General features: G+C 38.8%; 1 protein-coding gene across 6 annotated transcripts in view; it reads right to left on the reverse strand.

Annotated features, from left to right (window-relative positions):
* Positions 1-16910, reverse strand: part of SH3GL3 (SH3 domain containing GRB2 like 3, endophilin A3) — a 160797-nt gene that overhangs the window by 58030 nt on the left and 85857 nt on the right. For all 6 annotated transcript variants that reach the window (XR_004030584.1, XR_004030583.1, XM_030814925.1 and 3 more), the window contains exon 2: positions 2042-2110. Coding sequence is in view for 2 of the 6 variants with exons in the window: in XM_030814924.1 (XP_030670784.1) it covers positions 2042-2110 (69 nt within the window). In the remaining 4 variants the exon portion in view is untranslated. The remainder of the gene's footprint in view (positions 1-2041; positions 2111-16910) is intronic.

The raw sequence follows: 16910 nt of genomic DNA on the forward strand, positions 1-16910 counted from the left end.
AACTAAGAATTATTTTTACATATTTTTAAATTTCCAAACATCCAGAATTTAGAAGCTCTAATTTCCCTTATAATTCTTATGTTCTATGGTATCACTTTGGGAAATTTATCGAATTTTTTTTTTCTATAACCTAGTACATAATTGATAACTGTATTTGTTCCAAAGGAATTTGAAAAATATGCACATTCTCCATTTGGGGAATGCAGATATCTATATTTATTTATAATCAAAGTTATTAATCATATTTTATGCAAATCCTCCATGAGCCTATTGATTATTGTCAGTTTAATCTATTATTTTATGAGAGAGGTATGTGAAGTCTACTTCTATTTTTATCAACTCTCTATGTATTTCTGACAGCTTCTACCTTACAAATTCAGATGCTATGTTATGTAGTGCAGAATGGTTCATAACTATTATAATTTCCTGATAGACTACATGGACTGTATCTTTTTATAATTAAAAAGCTTTTTTAATTTAGTGCTTCTCTTGCATCAAATTTTATTTTGATTTTTCTATTGTTCCTCTATTTTTATATGGTTAACATTAATTATAGAATATTTTTTCCCATTACTTTCTCATTTCTGTATCATTTATTAGGTGGGTCTAATACCATCTAATGGATCTCTTCTGGAAAGTTTTTAAAACTTCTGGTCATGTATTATATGTTTCCATGCTTTTCACTGCTGTAATAAAACAGATAATAGACCTTATATTTCTTCCATAACTCACTGGGGTTTTTGGAGGTAAAAGGAGGTAAGCAAGTAGGATCTCAATCCATCAACCGAAACTAAAACTCTGGAAAAATGCTTTTAAATTTAACATTTCAACGGAATCATTTTGTTAGTAACAAAGCTATACATCACATATTTGTATATTGAGTTTTTTGTAGTAATTTAAGGTATGTCAATGGTGTGGACATGTTTCCATGGTTTTAAGGTTCAGAAATTAAGTTTTTTTCAAAAGCAAAAACAAAATAAGCTTTTCTCCCTCAAGGCATTAACATTTCTAGACACTTAATAGTTCTCATCCAGAAAACAGAGAACTCCCTGGAAGATGAGCTGGCCAGAGCCAAGGTATCCTGAGGAGATACTCTCCCAGGCAGTGCACAGCCTGGGGCTGCACTTCCTTCCCCAGCACCTGCTGACATCTCTGCGACCTACTGTATCTGCAGCCTTGATGTTACACCTGAGGGTGGATGCCTTGCTTCATTTCCTCCCTCTCTCCTCTGTGGGGGTGGGGGGGGTCTAATTATTAAAACAAGGCTATGTTTAAAGGGCCCAGACAATGAGGAAAGAAACAGTATGTTGTTAATACTGGTGGTTCTAGTTCTGCCTCCACATGAGCAACTCCACACAGCTGACTGGGAAACATGTTAAGGGACAGAGATGATACCATTTTTCTTTGGAGCATGTTACAATCATTTCTGTCTCAAGCCCGTCATATTTTTTGTAAGTTATTTCAAATACGTTAATGTTTGCATAATTCTCACAAAATCCATGTGAGACAAGCAGGGCACACTTATCATCTCTGTATTAGTTCAAAAAGATGAATTCACTTATCCAGGTTCACACTCTGGTTCTAGTGGCAGAACCAGGATAAAAGTTATTTGCTATGCAGCTCCTGCAACACGTGGGAGCAGAGCCCAAGTGTTCCACACGGTAAATAAATCACTATGCGTTTGAAAAATCCTGTCCCAGAAATACATTTTGATTCTCCAAAACATATACTACCAATTACTTTGGCCTTGCGGTAACTGCCAAGGTTGCCCATCTTTTGCACATTCTGATTTCTGGCCACTAGAGGGTATCAGTTAGCCACTCGATCTCATTACTCGACCTGCCCAAACTGGATGTGGCTACAGGGGGAGGATCCGATTTGGGCTGGGACGTGGGAAAGTACTGCCTTGTAGATTGCATAATCCACACCTATATTTAAACATCCTAGATTTCCACTCGAATATCCTTTACGATAGCAGTATATCTCATATCACAGTGAAAGTCAGTTTCTAATCAATTTACATATGAAAATGCTCTCTTACCCTTTCCATGTCAAGAAATTCATCGTCTAGTTTAGTTCCTTCAGCACCACTTATTTTTTCACTAAAGAGCTGCAGAAATAAACACAAATAATTGCATTGTACAATGATTTCTTGTCACAGTTTTTGACCTAAATTATTAAAAACAGAGACAAACTTGGATTCAACTTGTTGGATTTTTTTAACTAACTCCTTTAAGAAAATTGTTGGAAGGGGTAACCATATCTAACGGCATAGGAAGACATACATTTCTCATGCAGTCAACAGATATTTATTATGCACCTACTATGTGTAAAACACACGGTAAGTGCTGTAGGACATAGACAAGAGAGATACTTGTCATCAAGGAACACACAGTTCACCCAAAAAGTCAACACACAACCATTCAACTAAAAAACAAGAAAAGAACAATAAGAACCATTAAAAAATAATAGTACTAGAGACAAATTACTGTAAATGTGCTAAGTGGTAGTCCCTTCAGTGATGCACAGAATGGACTTTGAGAGCCCACGGCACTGGGAGTGGGTTCATGCAGGATCTGTTTCCTAGATGTGGCATTTGAGCTGGCATTTTAAGGATGGGGAACATTTCATTGGGCAGCATTGAAGGAAAGGCCTTCTGGGATGAGGCATGGAAAAAAGAGCCAGGGGCAGGAATGGATAGGGCAGGTTTTCTCAGCCTCGGCTCTATTGATATTTGTAGCAGATAATTATCTGTTGTGGGGCCTGTCCTGTGCACTGCAAGATGTTTAGCAGCAACCCCGGTCTCTACTTGCTAAAGGCCAGTACTACAAGCACGGACACACACACATACACACACACACACACCCCCACACAGTTGTAACAACCAAAAATGTTGCCCAAGAGCTGAGGACAATTTGTGTATGGCCAATGTGCTCAAAAAACAGCAATAAATTGTGTTTAACTGTGAAAACTAGTGCACAAGGAAGAATGGAGGAAAATAAAATCTGAAAGTTACGCAACGCCCAGAGCACACAGATTCTCAAATGCCAAGCTAAAGGGTACGAGTGAGATCCCTAAAGAGTCTTCATCAAACACAGAGAAACCCTTTAGAAAAGCAAGTCTGGCACCAGTAGGGTTTGATTAAAGAACGAGGAAGACAAATTGGAAGAAGAAAATATGTTCAATCATTTTCTTTAGCAAAATATATTAACATAATCTATGCCCTTAAAATAGTAATATGAATATGCAAATCCATAGTAAGGGAGGTGCCATCAATTAAAGGTGAAAAGATTGCAGATTGTTTTAAATACAAGTGTAGTTACCACTACTATTACACATGCGGTATTACTATTTAATAGGAATAATATAAGTGGAGATAGTATTTTACTTAAATTCTAAGTGTGAGAAGGAATTTCTTGAAGGCAACAGATACAGAAGACTACAAAATGACCAGGGTTCTCCATCCTCCCTGTCCTGCGTCTTTACAGTTCCTCCCAGCTAGAGTTGGAGTCTATCTTCCCACCTAGTGAATCTGGGCTGGGCTGGTGACTTGTTTTGACCCCATAGAAACAAGCCTAGCTAGGCAGGAAGCGATCTAGTGTGCTTCCGCACTCACTCTCTGGAAACACTGTTGCTACCCTGTGAACGAGCCCAGGCAAATTAACTGAATGGAGAGAAACAAGTGGCCCAGACGCCCCCCAAGGTACAACCAGTCCATCCCCAGAATCAGAGCCACCCAGCTGACCTGCAGGTGACTGCAGTAACGTGAGAGACCCCAGCCGAGATCAGCCCCATCTGCTGAGACATGGGAACAGGAGTCCAATAAACGGTATCGCTTTAAACCACTGAATTTTGAAATGGTTTGCCGCATAATAGAAGTTATCTGGTACACTGAACAAGAATCCTTACTTTTCAGGCTGAGTACAGAAGTCAGAGAGAATTAACCTAATGCCTTGATACAAGGCATAACTTCCAACAGAAAAAATCAAAAATTTCATTTCCACACACCAAGCAGCGTTTTAACAGACGTATCCATCAGTTAACTCTCCTAAACATTTTCTTGTTGTTGTTCAGTAGTGAAATCATCCAACATATTGGTTCTCAACTTTGGAGGTAAAGCCTGAGGATCTAAGGAAAGTTACACAATCTCTCCTGGGGTGGAGAGTGGCACCTCCACGTTTTGTTGCCATGGTAGATTGCAAAAGTGGCCACAGGCTTTGCAGCTCCTCCCATTAAGAAGTCTATTTTTCCAGGCTTTGACTTGCTTTGGCCAATAGAAGAGTTTAAACCACACTATACAGCTATAAATTCCAAATCAGTACTCACGAAGAGGCTCTACAGATACTTCTGCTCACTCTGTGAGGTCCACTGTAACTGCTTCCACCTGACTAAGTCTGGGCTGCCTTGTTGGAGAATGAAAGACCACGTGGAACAGAGCTCAGCCATCCCACCTGAGCAACCTCAGCCATCCCACCTGAGCAACCTCGGGCCATCAAGCCCTCAGCTCACCTGGCAGCTGACCGGCAACAGGTGAGTGAGCCCAGCAGCGATCAACCACACCAGCACATCCACCCACCCAGTGCTCCCAGCCCAAATTGCTGACCCACAGAATCATAAACTAAATGAACTTTTTTTGTGTGTTAAGTGGCTGTGTTTTGGGATGGTGTGTTATATAGCAAAAGCTGACTGATACAGTGGCCTGCCATTTCCTGTGACTATTGAAACCACAGAAGCCCACACGTAGAGCCATGTTTTAAAATAACCATTTGAAAATCCCTTTGGCTTGGAGAGTTGGACCCGAAATCTCTTTAATCCGAACCAGTTCCCACTTGTTCAGGTTTTACTTGTTCTATTTTCAGAAACCAAAATATCTAATAGAAGGAGTAGTGTTTGTACTTTCAAGAACAGAAACTAGTGACATGAATATATCTCGTTTGAGAAGACAACATATGGGATCATTTTCAACAGGAGTCACAGGTAAGAGTCATGACCATTCGTTTCTGCTTTTCCTGAATTTCCCAGTGATGTTTAGCTGTTTTGATACATTAAGTATAAATACACATATAGCATTAGCTGTTTAGGCCACTCAATTATATTTCAGAGGTCAGTCAATGAATAAATATTGTTTGTTGAGCATCTACTATGTGCAGGGACATGACTGGTACGTGGGATAGAAAGATAAAAAAGATAGACGTGATTCCTACAGGGCACCTGGCCTCCTTCCGGGGTTACAGGGTTATTTCCTCTAGGTGCTGCAAGCTAAATATAAATACTCAAGCTTCTATTTCTGGTGAAGATGACTATTCAAATTCAACTCTGATGCACTCCCTATGCTCTGAATACAAATCAAGGATAGATTAAATATCAAAATATGCACTCCTTATGCCTTGAATACATAGCGAGGATAAATTAAATATCAAAAAAAGAAAACCAGAAAGATAAGCAATGCTCAAAAACAGAATAAACGTTTTTGTGAACCTGAAAATGAACAGAAACAGAACATGATGAACAAGGTTGAGGCCTCAGGCCTGCTGGGCTTCTTGCCTGCACACAGGCTATGACAGCCAGCAGTCTGGTTCCTGCTGAGTACGAAAGGATCTAAAAGTGCTCCATGAGACCAGAGTTTGGGTTCAAGTTCTGCTTACAGCTGGGGATGGAACAGCAAATGAGACTGGAAAAAAAAATTCAGATGTAAACCCCTGTCTGATGCTACCACATGTGGCAATCTGCAGGCCCAAGGAGACTGAAGAACAAAGAATCAGTCAAGTCACATCCCCACCCCCTCCAGCTCTGTGACTGGATCCAGATAGCCCCAATATCACCACAGAACAGAAACCACGGTTTTGTACGGGGGACTTGGGAAGCTGGGTGGAAGAAGCCCCAATCACTAGAAAGAAGTGAGCACAAGAGGTTGAAATTAAAATTCATCCTAGATCTAAATTCCAAGGCACATGAATAAAATATAACACCAAGAAAGAGAGCCGACAAAATCACATAACATAACATGAATTCACTTCTAGAGAAAATGATTTTATGAAACAACACAAGATAGACTTTTTAATGTGTGTTTAGGATATTATTAAAATGATAAAGGAATAACTTCTATTAATGAAGAGCAAGCAATTATACAAAAGGACAGAAATTTTCAAGAGAGACATAAAACATTAGAAACAAAAAGTATCATATAGTCATAAAAATGAAAAACCCATTAGATGGGACAAACTCCAGCCTGGGCACAATCAGGAAAGAACTGGTAAGCTGGAAAATATTAAGGAACTTACTCAAAGAACATAAAATAAACAGAGATGAAGAGTTTTTTTTAATGAAATATCAGTTAATTGATATGAAGGATAAGTGAGAGACTCCAAGATATATCCAACAGGCACTCCAGAAAAAAACAACAGAATACAGGAGAATCAATATTTACGAGTAAAATGGCTCTTTTATCTTCAGTAATTGAAGGAAGATAGGAGTCTACAGTTTGGAAGTACACTCAAGTACCATGCAAGATGAATATTAATTCACACCCAGACACAGCAAAATCTCAAGAATAAACAATCCTAAAACTATCACAGGGGAAAAAACATCCAAAGCAACAATAAGATTGCAGCAGATTTCTCTTCTGCAACAGCAGATGCCAGGGACAATGAAGGAATGGTGTCAAAGTGCTAAGAAGAAATCGACTAGGCGTGGGATTACAGATCATGCCTGTAATCCCAGCACTTTGGGAGGCTGAGGCGGGTGGATCACCTGAGGTCAGGTGTTCGAGCCCAGCCTGGCCAATGTGGCAAAACCCTGTCTCTACTAAAAATACAAAAATTAGCTGGGTGTGGTGGCGCAATAAAAATCTAGAATTTTCTGTCTCCCTAAACTGTTGTTTAAGAGCAAGGCTGGGTGTGGTGGCTCACGCCCGTAATCCCAACAGTTTGGGAGGCCAAAGTGGTGGATCACATGAGGTCAGGAGTTTGAGACCAGCCTGGCCAACATGGAGAAACCCCATCTCTACTAAAAACACAAAATTAGCTGGGCGTGGTGGCGCATGCCTGTAATTCCAGCTACTCAGGAGGCTGAGGCAGGAGAATCGCTTGAACCTGAGAGGTGGACGTTGCAGTGAGCCGGGATCGCGCCATTGCACTCCAGTCTGGGCAACAAGAGTGAAATTCCATCTCAAAAAAAAAAAAAAAATCAGCTGGATGTGGTGGCATGTGCCTGTAATCTCAGCCACTCAGAAGACTGAGGTGGGAGAATGGGAGAATCACTTGAACTCGGGAGGCAGAGGTTGCAATGGGCTGAGATCACACCACTGCACTCCAGCCTGAGTGACAAAGTGAGACTCTGTCTCAAAAAAAAAAAAAAAAGAGAGAGAGAGAGAAGAACAAAATAAAGACATATTCAGACTTCACAGACTCAAATAACAGTGACGCTAAAGTATTACATCAAGGAAATAAAAACCGAACCAAGAGGGAAAGTATGGATCATATGAAACAATGGTGAGAGTAGAAATTGAGAAACTATGGTGGTAAATTTACCATTGAGTAAAGGCAAACAAACAAGCAAAAACAAATGTGTCTGAGTTTACACAAGGGCAAAATTAAAATCTTAAGCAATAATAACACAGAAATGGGGAAGGGTGTTGAGTGGATATTTCAAGCACACTAAGATTAATGTGTGTTCAGGAGGAGGTGAGAAATGGGTATAACTTTAGACATCATTAAAATAATGCACAGCAGGTATCTGTGTTATATAACTAATGGTAACTCCTAAAAACACAAAACTATGATACGCATATAGAACTTGCCTGTTATAGTATCCATACCAGCACACTGTTAGAAAACCAGTATTTTTCAATCCAAAAGAAAACAAGAGAGAATAAAGGGAGAGGGAGGACAAAGGAATGGCAAATAGAAATCACAAAATCAGATAGTAATAAGTCTAAATAGATCAGTAATGATTATCTATATAATTGGATTACACTCAACATACTAAATAATAATAGAGTGAATTTTAACAATCTAGCTATATACATCTTCTAAGAGTCACAACTAAAACACAATACATAGAAAGACTGAAAAGACAAAATGTACATACTAGGAAAATGCTAATCAAAATAAAGCCTGTAACAGTAATATCAGGCAAGAGCTACCTGTCTTTTTGTTTTTTTGTTTTTTTTTGAGACAGGGTCTCGCTTTGTTGCCCAGGCTGGAGTACAGTGGTGTGATCTCAGGAGTAGCTGAGACCACAGGTGCACAGCAGCATGCCTGGCTAATTTTTGTACTTTTGTAGAGATGGGGTTTCTCTATGTTGCCCAGGCTGGTCTTGAGCTCCAAGGTTCAAGCAATCCTCCTGCCTCCACCTCCCAAAGTGCTGGGATTTCAGATGTGAGCCACTGTGCCCGACCTAAGAAATACCTTCCTAAGGCAAAGTATTAATAGGAATAGAGACTCAAGGTAATAATAAAAGGAGCAATCCACCAAAATTTTTATAATAATGATATTTTTCCCCTAATAGTATAGCCTCCAAAAAATATAAAGCAAAACTGAAATAGTGAAACTGATAAACCCACAATTATAGCAGGAGATTTAATACAACTCCATCAGAAAACTGACATATCAAACATGATAAAAAATTGAAAAAGATATTGATTATCTGAATGACCAAAATAATAACCTTGGTCAAATATTATGCACATATACATATATCCCCCCAGCCAATAAATTTAAAAAATGTATATTCCTTGCAAGTACAGATAGAACATTACAAAAACTGACCATATATTATGTTGCTGCAAAATATTATAAGTAGTGACAAAAACCACAATTACTTTTGCACCAACCTAATACTAGGTAACAAAGTCAATCAATACCATATAGAGCATGTTTGTTAGGTTTTGGGATTTTTTAACCATAATGCAATTAAGTTAGGAACCAACAATAAAAATAAGTATATCAGCACAAAATTTTAAAATTCTGTCCTAAATAACAGATTAAAATGAAAACCCCAATAGAAATTACCAAAAAATTTAACAACAATAAAAATATTATACATCAAAATCTGTGGTATGCAGCTAAAGCTGTATTCAAAAATCAATGTATAACCTTAAATACATTTCAAAGAACACCTCAATTTAATGTTTCAAACTGACACCACGTCATTCAATCTAATTTCTAAAACATCTAATATCTCAAGTTGGAAAGTCTACCAACTGTGCCAATTTGCTAGAGATGCAAAGATCAGTCACTCTCACAGACCCACTGGAAGGCAGAAACACAAACAGCAATCCACAATGAAATCAATACTATTCTGTAATACAGATGCAGAACTTGCCATTAAAACCCAGATGGAAGGAAGCAATTATATAAATGAGAAGGTGCCAAGAAAGTTCCAGAACAAAGCCTAGTAGGATATATGGAGTTCACCAGGGAGATAAGAAGAAAAGTGGCATTTCTGTCAGAAAGAATAGTATAAGCAAAGAAATGGCTGATTAGAAAATAAAGAGTCCAAATAGATCAGTAATGATTATCTACATAATTGGATTACATTCAACATATTAAATAATACTAGAGTGGATTTTAAAAATCCAGCTATATGCAGCTTCTAAGAGATGCATACAACATAACAGGAAACAGCATAATAATTCAGCAAGGGAAATGGATATGAAAGACTCAGCTTAAATGAAAAGGAGCAGACAGGCATACACGCAGGGGCCAGACCATGGGGCTAAACTAATTCTGGGGACAATGGAGACTTTTGGAAAAGTGAGTAATAAGAACAGATCTGAGTTTCAGAAAGATTAGTCAAGTGGGCCATGAGATAATGGACTGGAGAGGAACCAGAAGGTGGACAGGCAGATCGGTTAGGCGATGACAGGGGACACATAGTTTGAAGAGGTGGAGTGGGGAAAAATGCCAAAATTACATTCTAAAACCCTCCTAATTACCTTCTTCAGCTTCAAACACAAGCTACCCTCACTCACCTATTCAGCTTCCCCATCACAAATATCGCACCTAACCTTGGCTCACTAGACAGAAGTTGCAAATCAAAAATACAAATGGGTGGCTACTCAACGTGGCTCATGTGTTCTTTCCCCAGGGGAAAAGAAGATTTATGCTGCAAATTACACCTATCTCAGGTTGCCTTGGTGCTACAGTCAGAGATAAAATCCTTGTTCACCATCTACTTCTTGGCAGCTTTAATTTTGTCAATAACAGGAAAATGAAAACTATTTTCAAAGACTACAACCGAGCAGTGACAAATTATAAAAGAAATTTCTTTGGGAAACGTGAAGCTTTTGCATTTGGTGTTTTGTCTAGATGTGTTGGGTTTTTAATGGTAAATGTTAACACAGCCTTGGCTGCCTTCTTGTGCAAATATCTGTTTTCAAAGAAACCTTGGCGTCTCCATCTTCTTCCCTTTCATGAAGCAAGAAATTAAACAGCAAGAAAGCCGAAACCTAGGAGAAAATGTAAAAAAGGAAACTTTGTAACTTAGGATTTTAGAGAGTGCTCCGGAATCGTATTTTCCAGTATGTGTGCCACAAACACTAGCTCCATGGGATGTACCTAAGGGCCAGGCAAAGTAAAACAAACAAACAAACAAAAACAAAAACAGCTCTTGACTATATATATTTGGAAACACAGGGAAAACAAAATCAAGCAGATTTCTTTACTAAAACATTTTCAGAGGCTTTAAAATGGTAATGGAGGGCTGGTCACAGTGGCTCATGTCTATAATCTCAGCACTTTGGAAGGCCACAGTGGGCAGATCACTTGAGGTCAGGAGTTTGAGACCAGCCTGGCCAACATGGTGAAACCCCATCTCTAGTAAAAATACAAAAAGTAGCCAGGCATGGTGGTGTGCACCTGTAATCCCAGCTACTCGGGAGGCTGAGGCACGAGAATCACTTGAACCCAGGAGGCGGAGGTTGCAGTGAGTTGAAATCACGCCACTGCACTCCAGCCTGGGTGACAGAGCAAGACTCCATCTCAAAAAAAATAAATAAAATAAAATGGTAATTGGCACTATGGATTTCCAAAGGGGCACATATATGTAAGATGTGGCATTTCCCACAATTATTGGGCTGTGGAAGTTGTCTAATAGGAAAATCTCCAAGGACTGGTGTTCTAAGGAAGACACTTTGAGAAGCCCTATGCCAAAAATGTCACCCTTTTGAAAGGTTCCTTTTTCTCCTTTCAACCAGTTGGCAGTCATGCTCTGTTGTTATCAGCTTGGAGAATATGGCAACACAATTTTAAGTATCAATAGTAAAGGTAATATGTAAGTTGTTAACATTAGGGAAAGATGAGTGAAGGGTATATGTGAACTCTCTGTACTAGTTTTGCAACTTCCCTTTCTGTAAGTCTAAAATTTTTTCAAATTCCCAAGTTTAAAGAGATCTCTGAGGTCATCAGAGCAACCAAGACAGCCAGGATCTGAGGGGCCAAAATCGGGAGGAAGGGAAATGCATTGAGGGGAGTGATACATCTACAGCTGACTGTTCTCTTTGGGAAATGTTCTGTCTTGCAACATAGGACATAAAGTCTGAGCAGAAAACAGTAGCCTGGAACTTGCAGCAGTCTCACTAGGTTGTGTAAGAGAAAAATTGAAATACACTGTAACCAAGGAAACCAGGATATAAGAGGCCAAATTTCTGGGAAAAAGGGAAACATAAAGAAGCAAACCTGACAAGCTATGTTCAATTTCCTCTTGAGGCTTTTGACAATTCCTAAGCTGAATACACAAGGCAGATGATAAGAAACCAGCACAAAGAGGCTGCTAGAAGGCTAAATATCTAAGCAGATATTTCTGCAGTATCACAGTGATCAAGAGACAGAAATTGGAGTTCAGGACTGCCCGATAAGGAAAAACATCCTGGGATTTTAATTCATCCCTGAATGCCTAAACCCTAGGAGTAAAAGCAAGCAAGGGGACATGCCCTCACAAAGCCTGGAATGCAAACTTGAATCATTTCAATCCACCTGTAGCAAGGGTACAAGCCTTTACCCTCATTATCTGCCAGAATAAAACTAGATAATCTCTGGAGGAAGATACATTACTTAGACCTGCTACAATTCTTCACACACAATATGTGCCATTCAAATAAAAATAATGTGGCATACCAGGATACTGAACCAACAATGGAAAACTAAGAAAAGAATAGATGATCCAACAGGTAATCCCAATATTAACATCAGAAATGATTTTTAATGTAACTATGATAAATATGTTGAATAAAATAAATGACAATGTAAAATTTTTATCAAAAATTGGAATACATAAAAAGAAAGCAAATGAAAATTACAGATGAAAATTCAATAACTAAAATTAAGAACCCAACAGAAGTGTTTAATAACAGTTAGACAACAACTGAGAGAATATGTGAACTGGAAGTTCAGTCAGTAGAAAGTATCTAAATTGAAACATAAATGGAAAGAAGATGAAAAACACAAAAAAGAGCACTATAAGCACATCAGACTTGGTGAAAATACCTAACACAAGTGTATTTTAGAGTTCAAAGAAATGAGAAGAAATAATATTTGAAGAGGAGATGGACAATAATTATTCAAAATAGAAAAAAGACACCAAGCTACAGATTGAAACTTCTCTATGAATACCAAGCAGGATAAATATGAAGATAAACCTACCTAGGCACATTATAGTCAAACTGCTGAAGACCAAAGACAGAGAAATTTTAAAGCAATCAAAGAGAAAGATACACATTGCATTCAAAGAAGCAACAAAAGATTCTTAGCTGATGTTACAAGAGAAATCAAGGAGCTACAAAACAATGAAATCACGTCTTTAAAATGCTGGCAGAAAATATCTGCCAATCTAAGATTCTATTCCCTGTCAATGAATATATCCCTCATAAACAGGCAAAATCAAAGAAATCTTTAGACAGAAGCATTGAGAGAATTCCTCACAACAGACAAACACCAAAAGAAACACTAAAGGGAGTTCTTTAAAAAATTATATATGTAGTGTGTGTGTGTATGTATTATATATATACACGTTTATGTAATATATGTGAATGTATATATATAAATATATATAAATGGAAACACACATGCATATAATTTTTTATTATATATACACACACATATATAAATGGAAACAGATGGAAATAAGAAAATAGGGAAAGAAATGAAGAGCTCCAGAAAGATAAATCTAAATGAATATTCACAGCTTAAAATAAAAGTAATGTCTTGTGAGGTTTTAAATGTATGTAGAATTTCAAAAACATAAAAATGATAGCACAAAAGCCACCACTAAGGGAGTTAAGTGAGACTCTTGTTGTGTGGTCTATTCTATTGCTTGGAAGTGATACAGTACTAATTTAATGAAGACACCACACCACATTAAAAAAAATGTGTTATAATTTCTAGTATTGCTTTTTAAATAATTATAAAAGAATATATAACTAGCAAGCTATTATAGTAGTAAAATAGAATAATTCTTTAAAGTGATAATCCAAAGGAAGGCGAGAAAGGAGAAAGAAGCAAAGAATGAATGAGATAAATAGAAAACAAATAATAACATAGCAGATTTAAATGTAAAAATATCAATAATTACATTAAATGAAAATGGACTAAATATTCCAATTAAAAAGAAAAGAAGCATCAGCCAGGATTCAAAACAAAAAAAAAAGCTACACTATATCCTGCCAATAAGAGATGCACACTAAAGGTAATAACATGAAAGAAAAATAAACAAGTGCAAAAAGATACATCAGAAAAACACTAACATTGATTTCTGGAGGAGGAGGCAGAGCAAGATGGCTCAACAGAACCCTCCAGCAATCGTTCCCCCTACAGGAACATCAAATAGAACAACTATCCACACAAGAAAGCACCTTCATAAGAACCAAAAATCAGGTGAGCAATCACAGCACCTGATTTTAACTTTGTATCCAAGAAAGAGGCACTGAAGAGGATAGGAAAGATAGTTTTGAATTGCTGACACTACTCCTCCATCCCCCAGCAGTGCAGTATGGCACGGAGAGAGAATCTGTGCACTTGGGGGAGGAAGGGCAAAGTAATTTTGGGAATTTGCATTGGAACTCAGTGCTGCCCTGTCACAGTGGAAAGCAACACAGGCCTTTCCCAGTGTTTCCCACTGGCTTTGCCCAGTGCCCATGGAGGGAGCACTTAGACTAGCCCTAGCCAAAGGCCAATCGTCCATCCCAGCAGTCAGAAACGGAGTTCTGGCTAGCCCCACCACTGTGGGATAAAGTGTTCCGGGGTCCTAAATAAACTTGAAAGGCAGTCTAGGCCACAAGGACTGCAATTCCTGGACAAATACTGGTGCTATGCTGGGCCTACAGCCAGTGGAACTGGGGTGCATGTAACCCAGGAAACTTTATTAATAGAGAACTTTCCAGGGAGACACCAGCTTGGAGTGGCCAAGGGAGTGCTTGCATCACCCCTTCCCCAACTCCAGGCAATGCGGCTCACAGTTCTGTGAGAAGAGGGAAGTGTAAAGAGGACTTTGTCTTGCAATTTGGATACCAGCTCCGTCACAGTAAAATAAAGCACCAAGCAAAGTCCTAAAGCCATAGCTTCCAGACAACATTTCTAGATCCATCCTGGTCCAGAAAAGAACGCACTACCCTGAAGGAAAGGACCCAGTGTCACAGAATTCACTACCTGCTGACTAACGAGCCCTTGGGCCTTGAATAAACACCATCTGTAGCCAGGCAGCAGTCATCACAGGCCTTGGCAAGACCCAGTACTGTGCGGGTTTCATGTGTGACCCAGCACATTCTCAGCTATAGTAGCCACAGGGAAAGGCTCCTTCTGCTTGAAGAAAGGAAAGGGAAGTGTAAAAAGGATTTCATCTTGTGACCTGGGTACCAGCAGAGCCACAGTAAACTAAAGCACCAAGAGGACTTCTCATTTCCTCAATTCCAGGCCTTAGCGCCTGGAGGGCATTCCTTAACCCACCCTGGGCCAGAAGGGAACCCACTGCATTGAAAGGAGAGACCCAGACCTGGCAGAACTCACCAACTGCTGAATAAAGACCCCTTGGGCCTTGAATAAACATCAGCAGTAGCCAAGCTATAGTTGCCATGGGCCTGGGGCAGTGATTGTCTGGGCAGAGACTCCTTCTGCTTGAGGAAAGGAGAGCGAAAAAGAGGTCTTTGTGTTGCAACTTGGGTAGCAGCTCAGCCACAGTAAAGTAAAGCACCAAGCAGACTCCTACAGCCCCGGATTCCAGGCCACAGCTCCTGAACTGCATTTCTAGATCCACCCTGGGCCAGAAGGAAATCCACTGCCCTGAAGGGAAAGATCCAGTTCTGGCAGGAATCAACTTCTGCTGACTAAAGAGTCCTTGGCCGTTGAATAAACATCAGCAGAATTCAGGAAATAGTTGTAACACATCTTGGGCAAGACCCAGTACTGTTCTGGCTTCAGGTGTGACACAGCACAATCTCAGCAGTGATGGTCACAGAAGTGCTTGTATCACCCCTCCACTAACTCCAAGAAGCTCAGCATGGAGAGAGAGATTGCATTTGTTTGGAAGAAAGTAAGGGAAGAGAACAAGAGACACTGCCTGGTAATCCAAGGAATTCTCCCAGATCTTACCCAAGACCACTGAGGCAGTACCTGTACAAGACTGCAAGACTCACAGAGTTACTGGGCTTAGGGCACTCCTTAATGCACATATAGCTGCAGTGACCAAAGACTTAGATCAAATGCTCAATTCCCTTTGAATACTCGGAAAGCCTTCTGAAGAAGGATAGGTATAAACAAGCCCAGATTGTGAAGATTAGAATAAATACCTAACTCTTCAACGCCCAGACATGAATGAACATCCACAAGTATCGAGACCGTCCAGAAAAAACAAGACCTCACCAAATGAACTAAATAAGTTACCAGTGACCAATTCTAGAGTGATGGAGATATGTGACCTTTCAGACAAAGAATTCAAAAGAGCTGTTTTGAAGAAGTTCAATGAAATCCAAGATAACACAGTGAAGAAATTCAGAATCCTATCAGATAAATTTAACAAAGAGATTAAAATCATTAAAAAGAACTAAGCATAAATTCTGGAGCTGAAAAATTCAACTGACAAACTGAAGAATGCATCAGTCTCTAAACAGAAGAACTGATCAAGCAGAGGAATGAATTAGCAAGCCTATTTGAAAATACAACAGAGGAGACAAAAGGAAAAAGAATAATAAAGAATAAAGCAAACCTAACAAGATCTAGAAAATAGCTTCAAAAGGGCAAATCTAAGTTACTGACCTTAAAGAGGAGGTAGAGAATGAGATCAGGATAGAAAGGTTATTCACAGAGATAATAATAGAAAACTTTCCAAACCTGGAGAAAGATGTCAATATTCAAGTACAAAAAGGGTATAGAACACCAAGCAGATTTAACTCAAATAAGACTGCTTCAAGACATTTAATAATCAAACTCCCAAAGGTAAAGAATACAGAAAGGATCCTAAAAGCAGCAAGATAAAAGAAAAAAATAGCATATAAAAAATCTCCGTTATGTCTGGCAGCAGATTTCTCAGTAAAAACCTTTCAGACTGGAAGAAAGTGGCATGATACATTTAAAGAGCTGAAGGAAAAAGATTTTATCCTGGAATATTATATCCTGCAAAAATATCCTTCAAACATGAAGGAGAAATAAAGACTTTCCCAGACAAACAAAAGCTGAAGTATTTCATCAACATCGGACCTATGCTAACAGGAGCTTTTCACTCGCTAATACTCACCATGCTAATGGGAGTTTTTCAACCTGAAAGAAAAGAACATTAATGAGCAATAAGAAATTATCTGAAGGAACAAAATTCACTGGTAACAGTAAGTACATAGACAAATACAGACTATAATAACACTGTAATTGTGGTGTGTAAACTACTCATTAGCATTTTAATAAAGAAACATCAGACCTAATAATCTG

Source organism: Nomascus leucogenys, chromosome 6 (assembly GCF_006542625.1).
Source record: "Nomascus leucogenys isolate Asia chromosome 6, Asia_NLE_v1, whole genome shotgun sequence".
NCBI lineage: Eukaryota > Metazoa > Chordata > Mammalia > Primates > Hylobatidae > Nomascus > Nomascus leucogenys.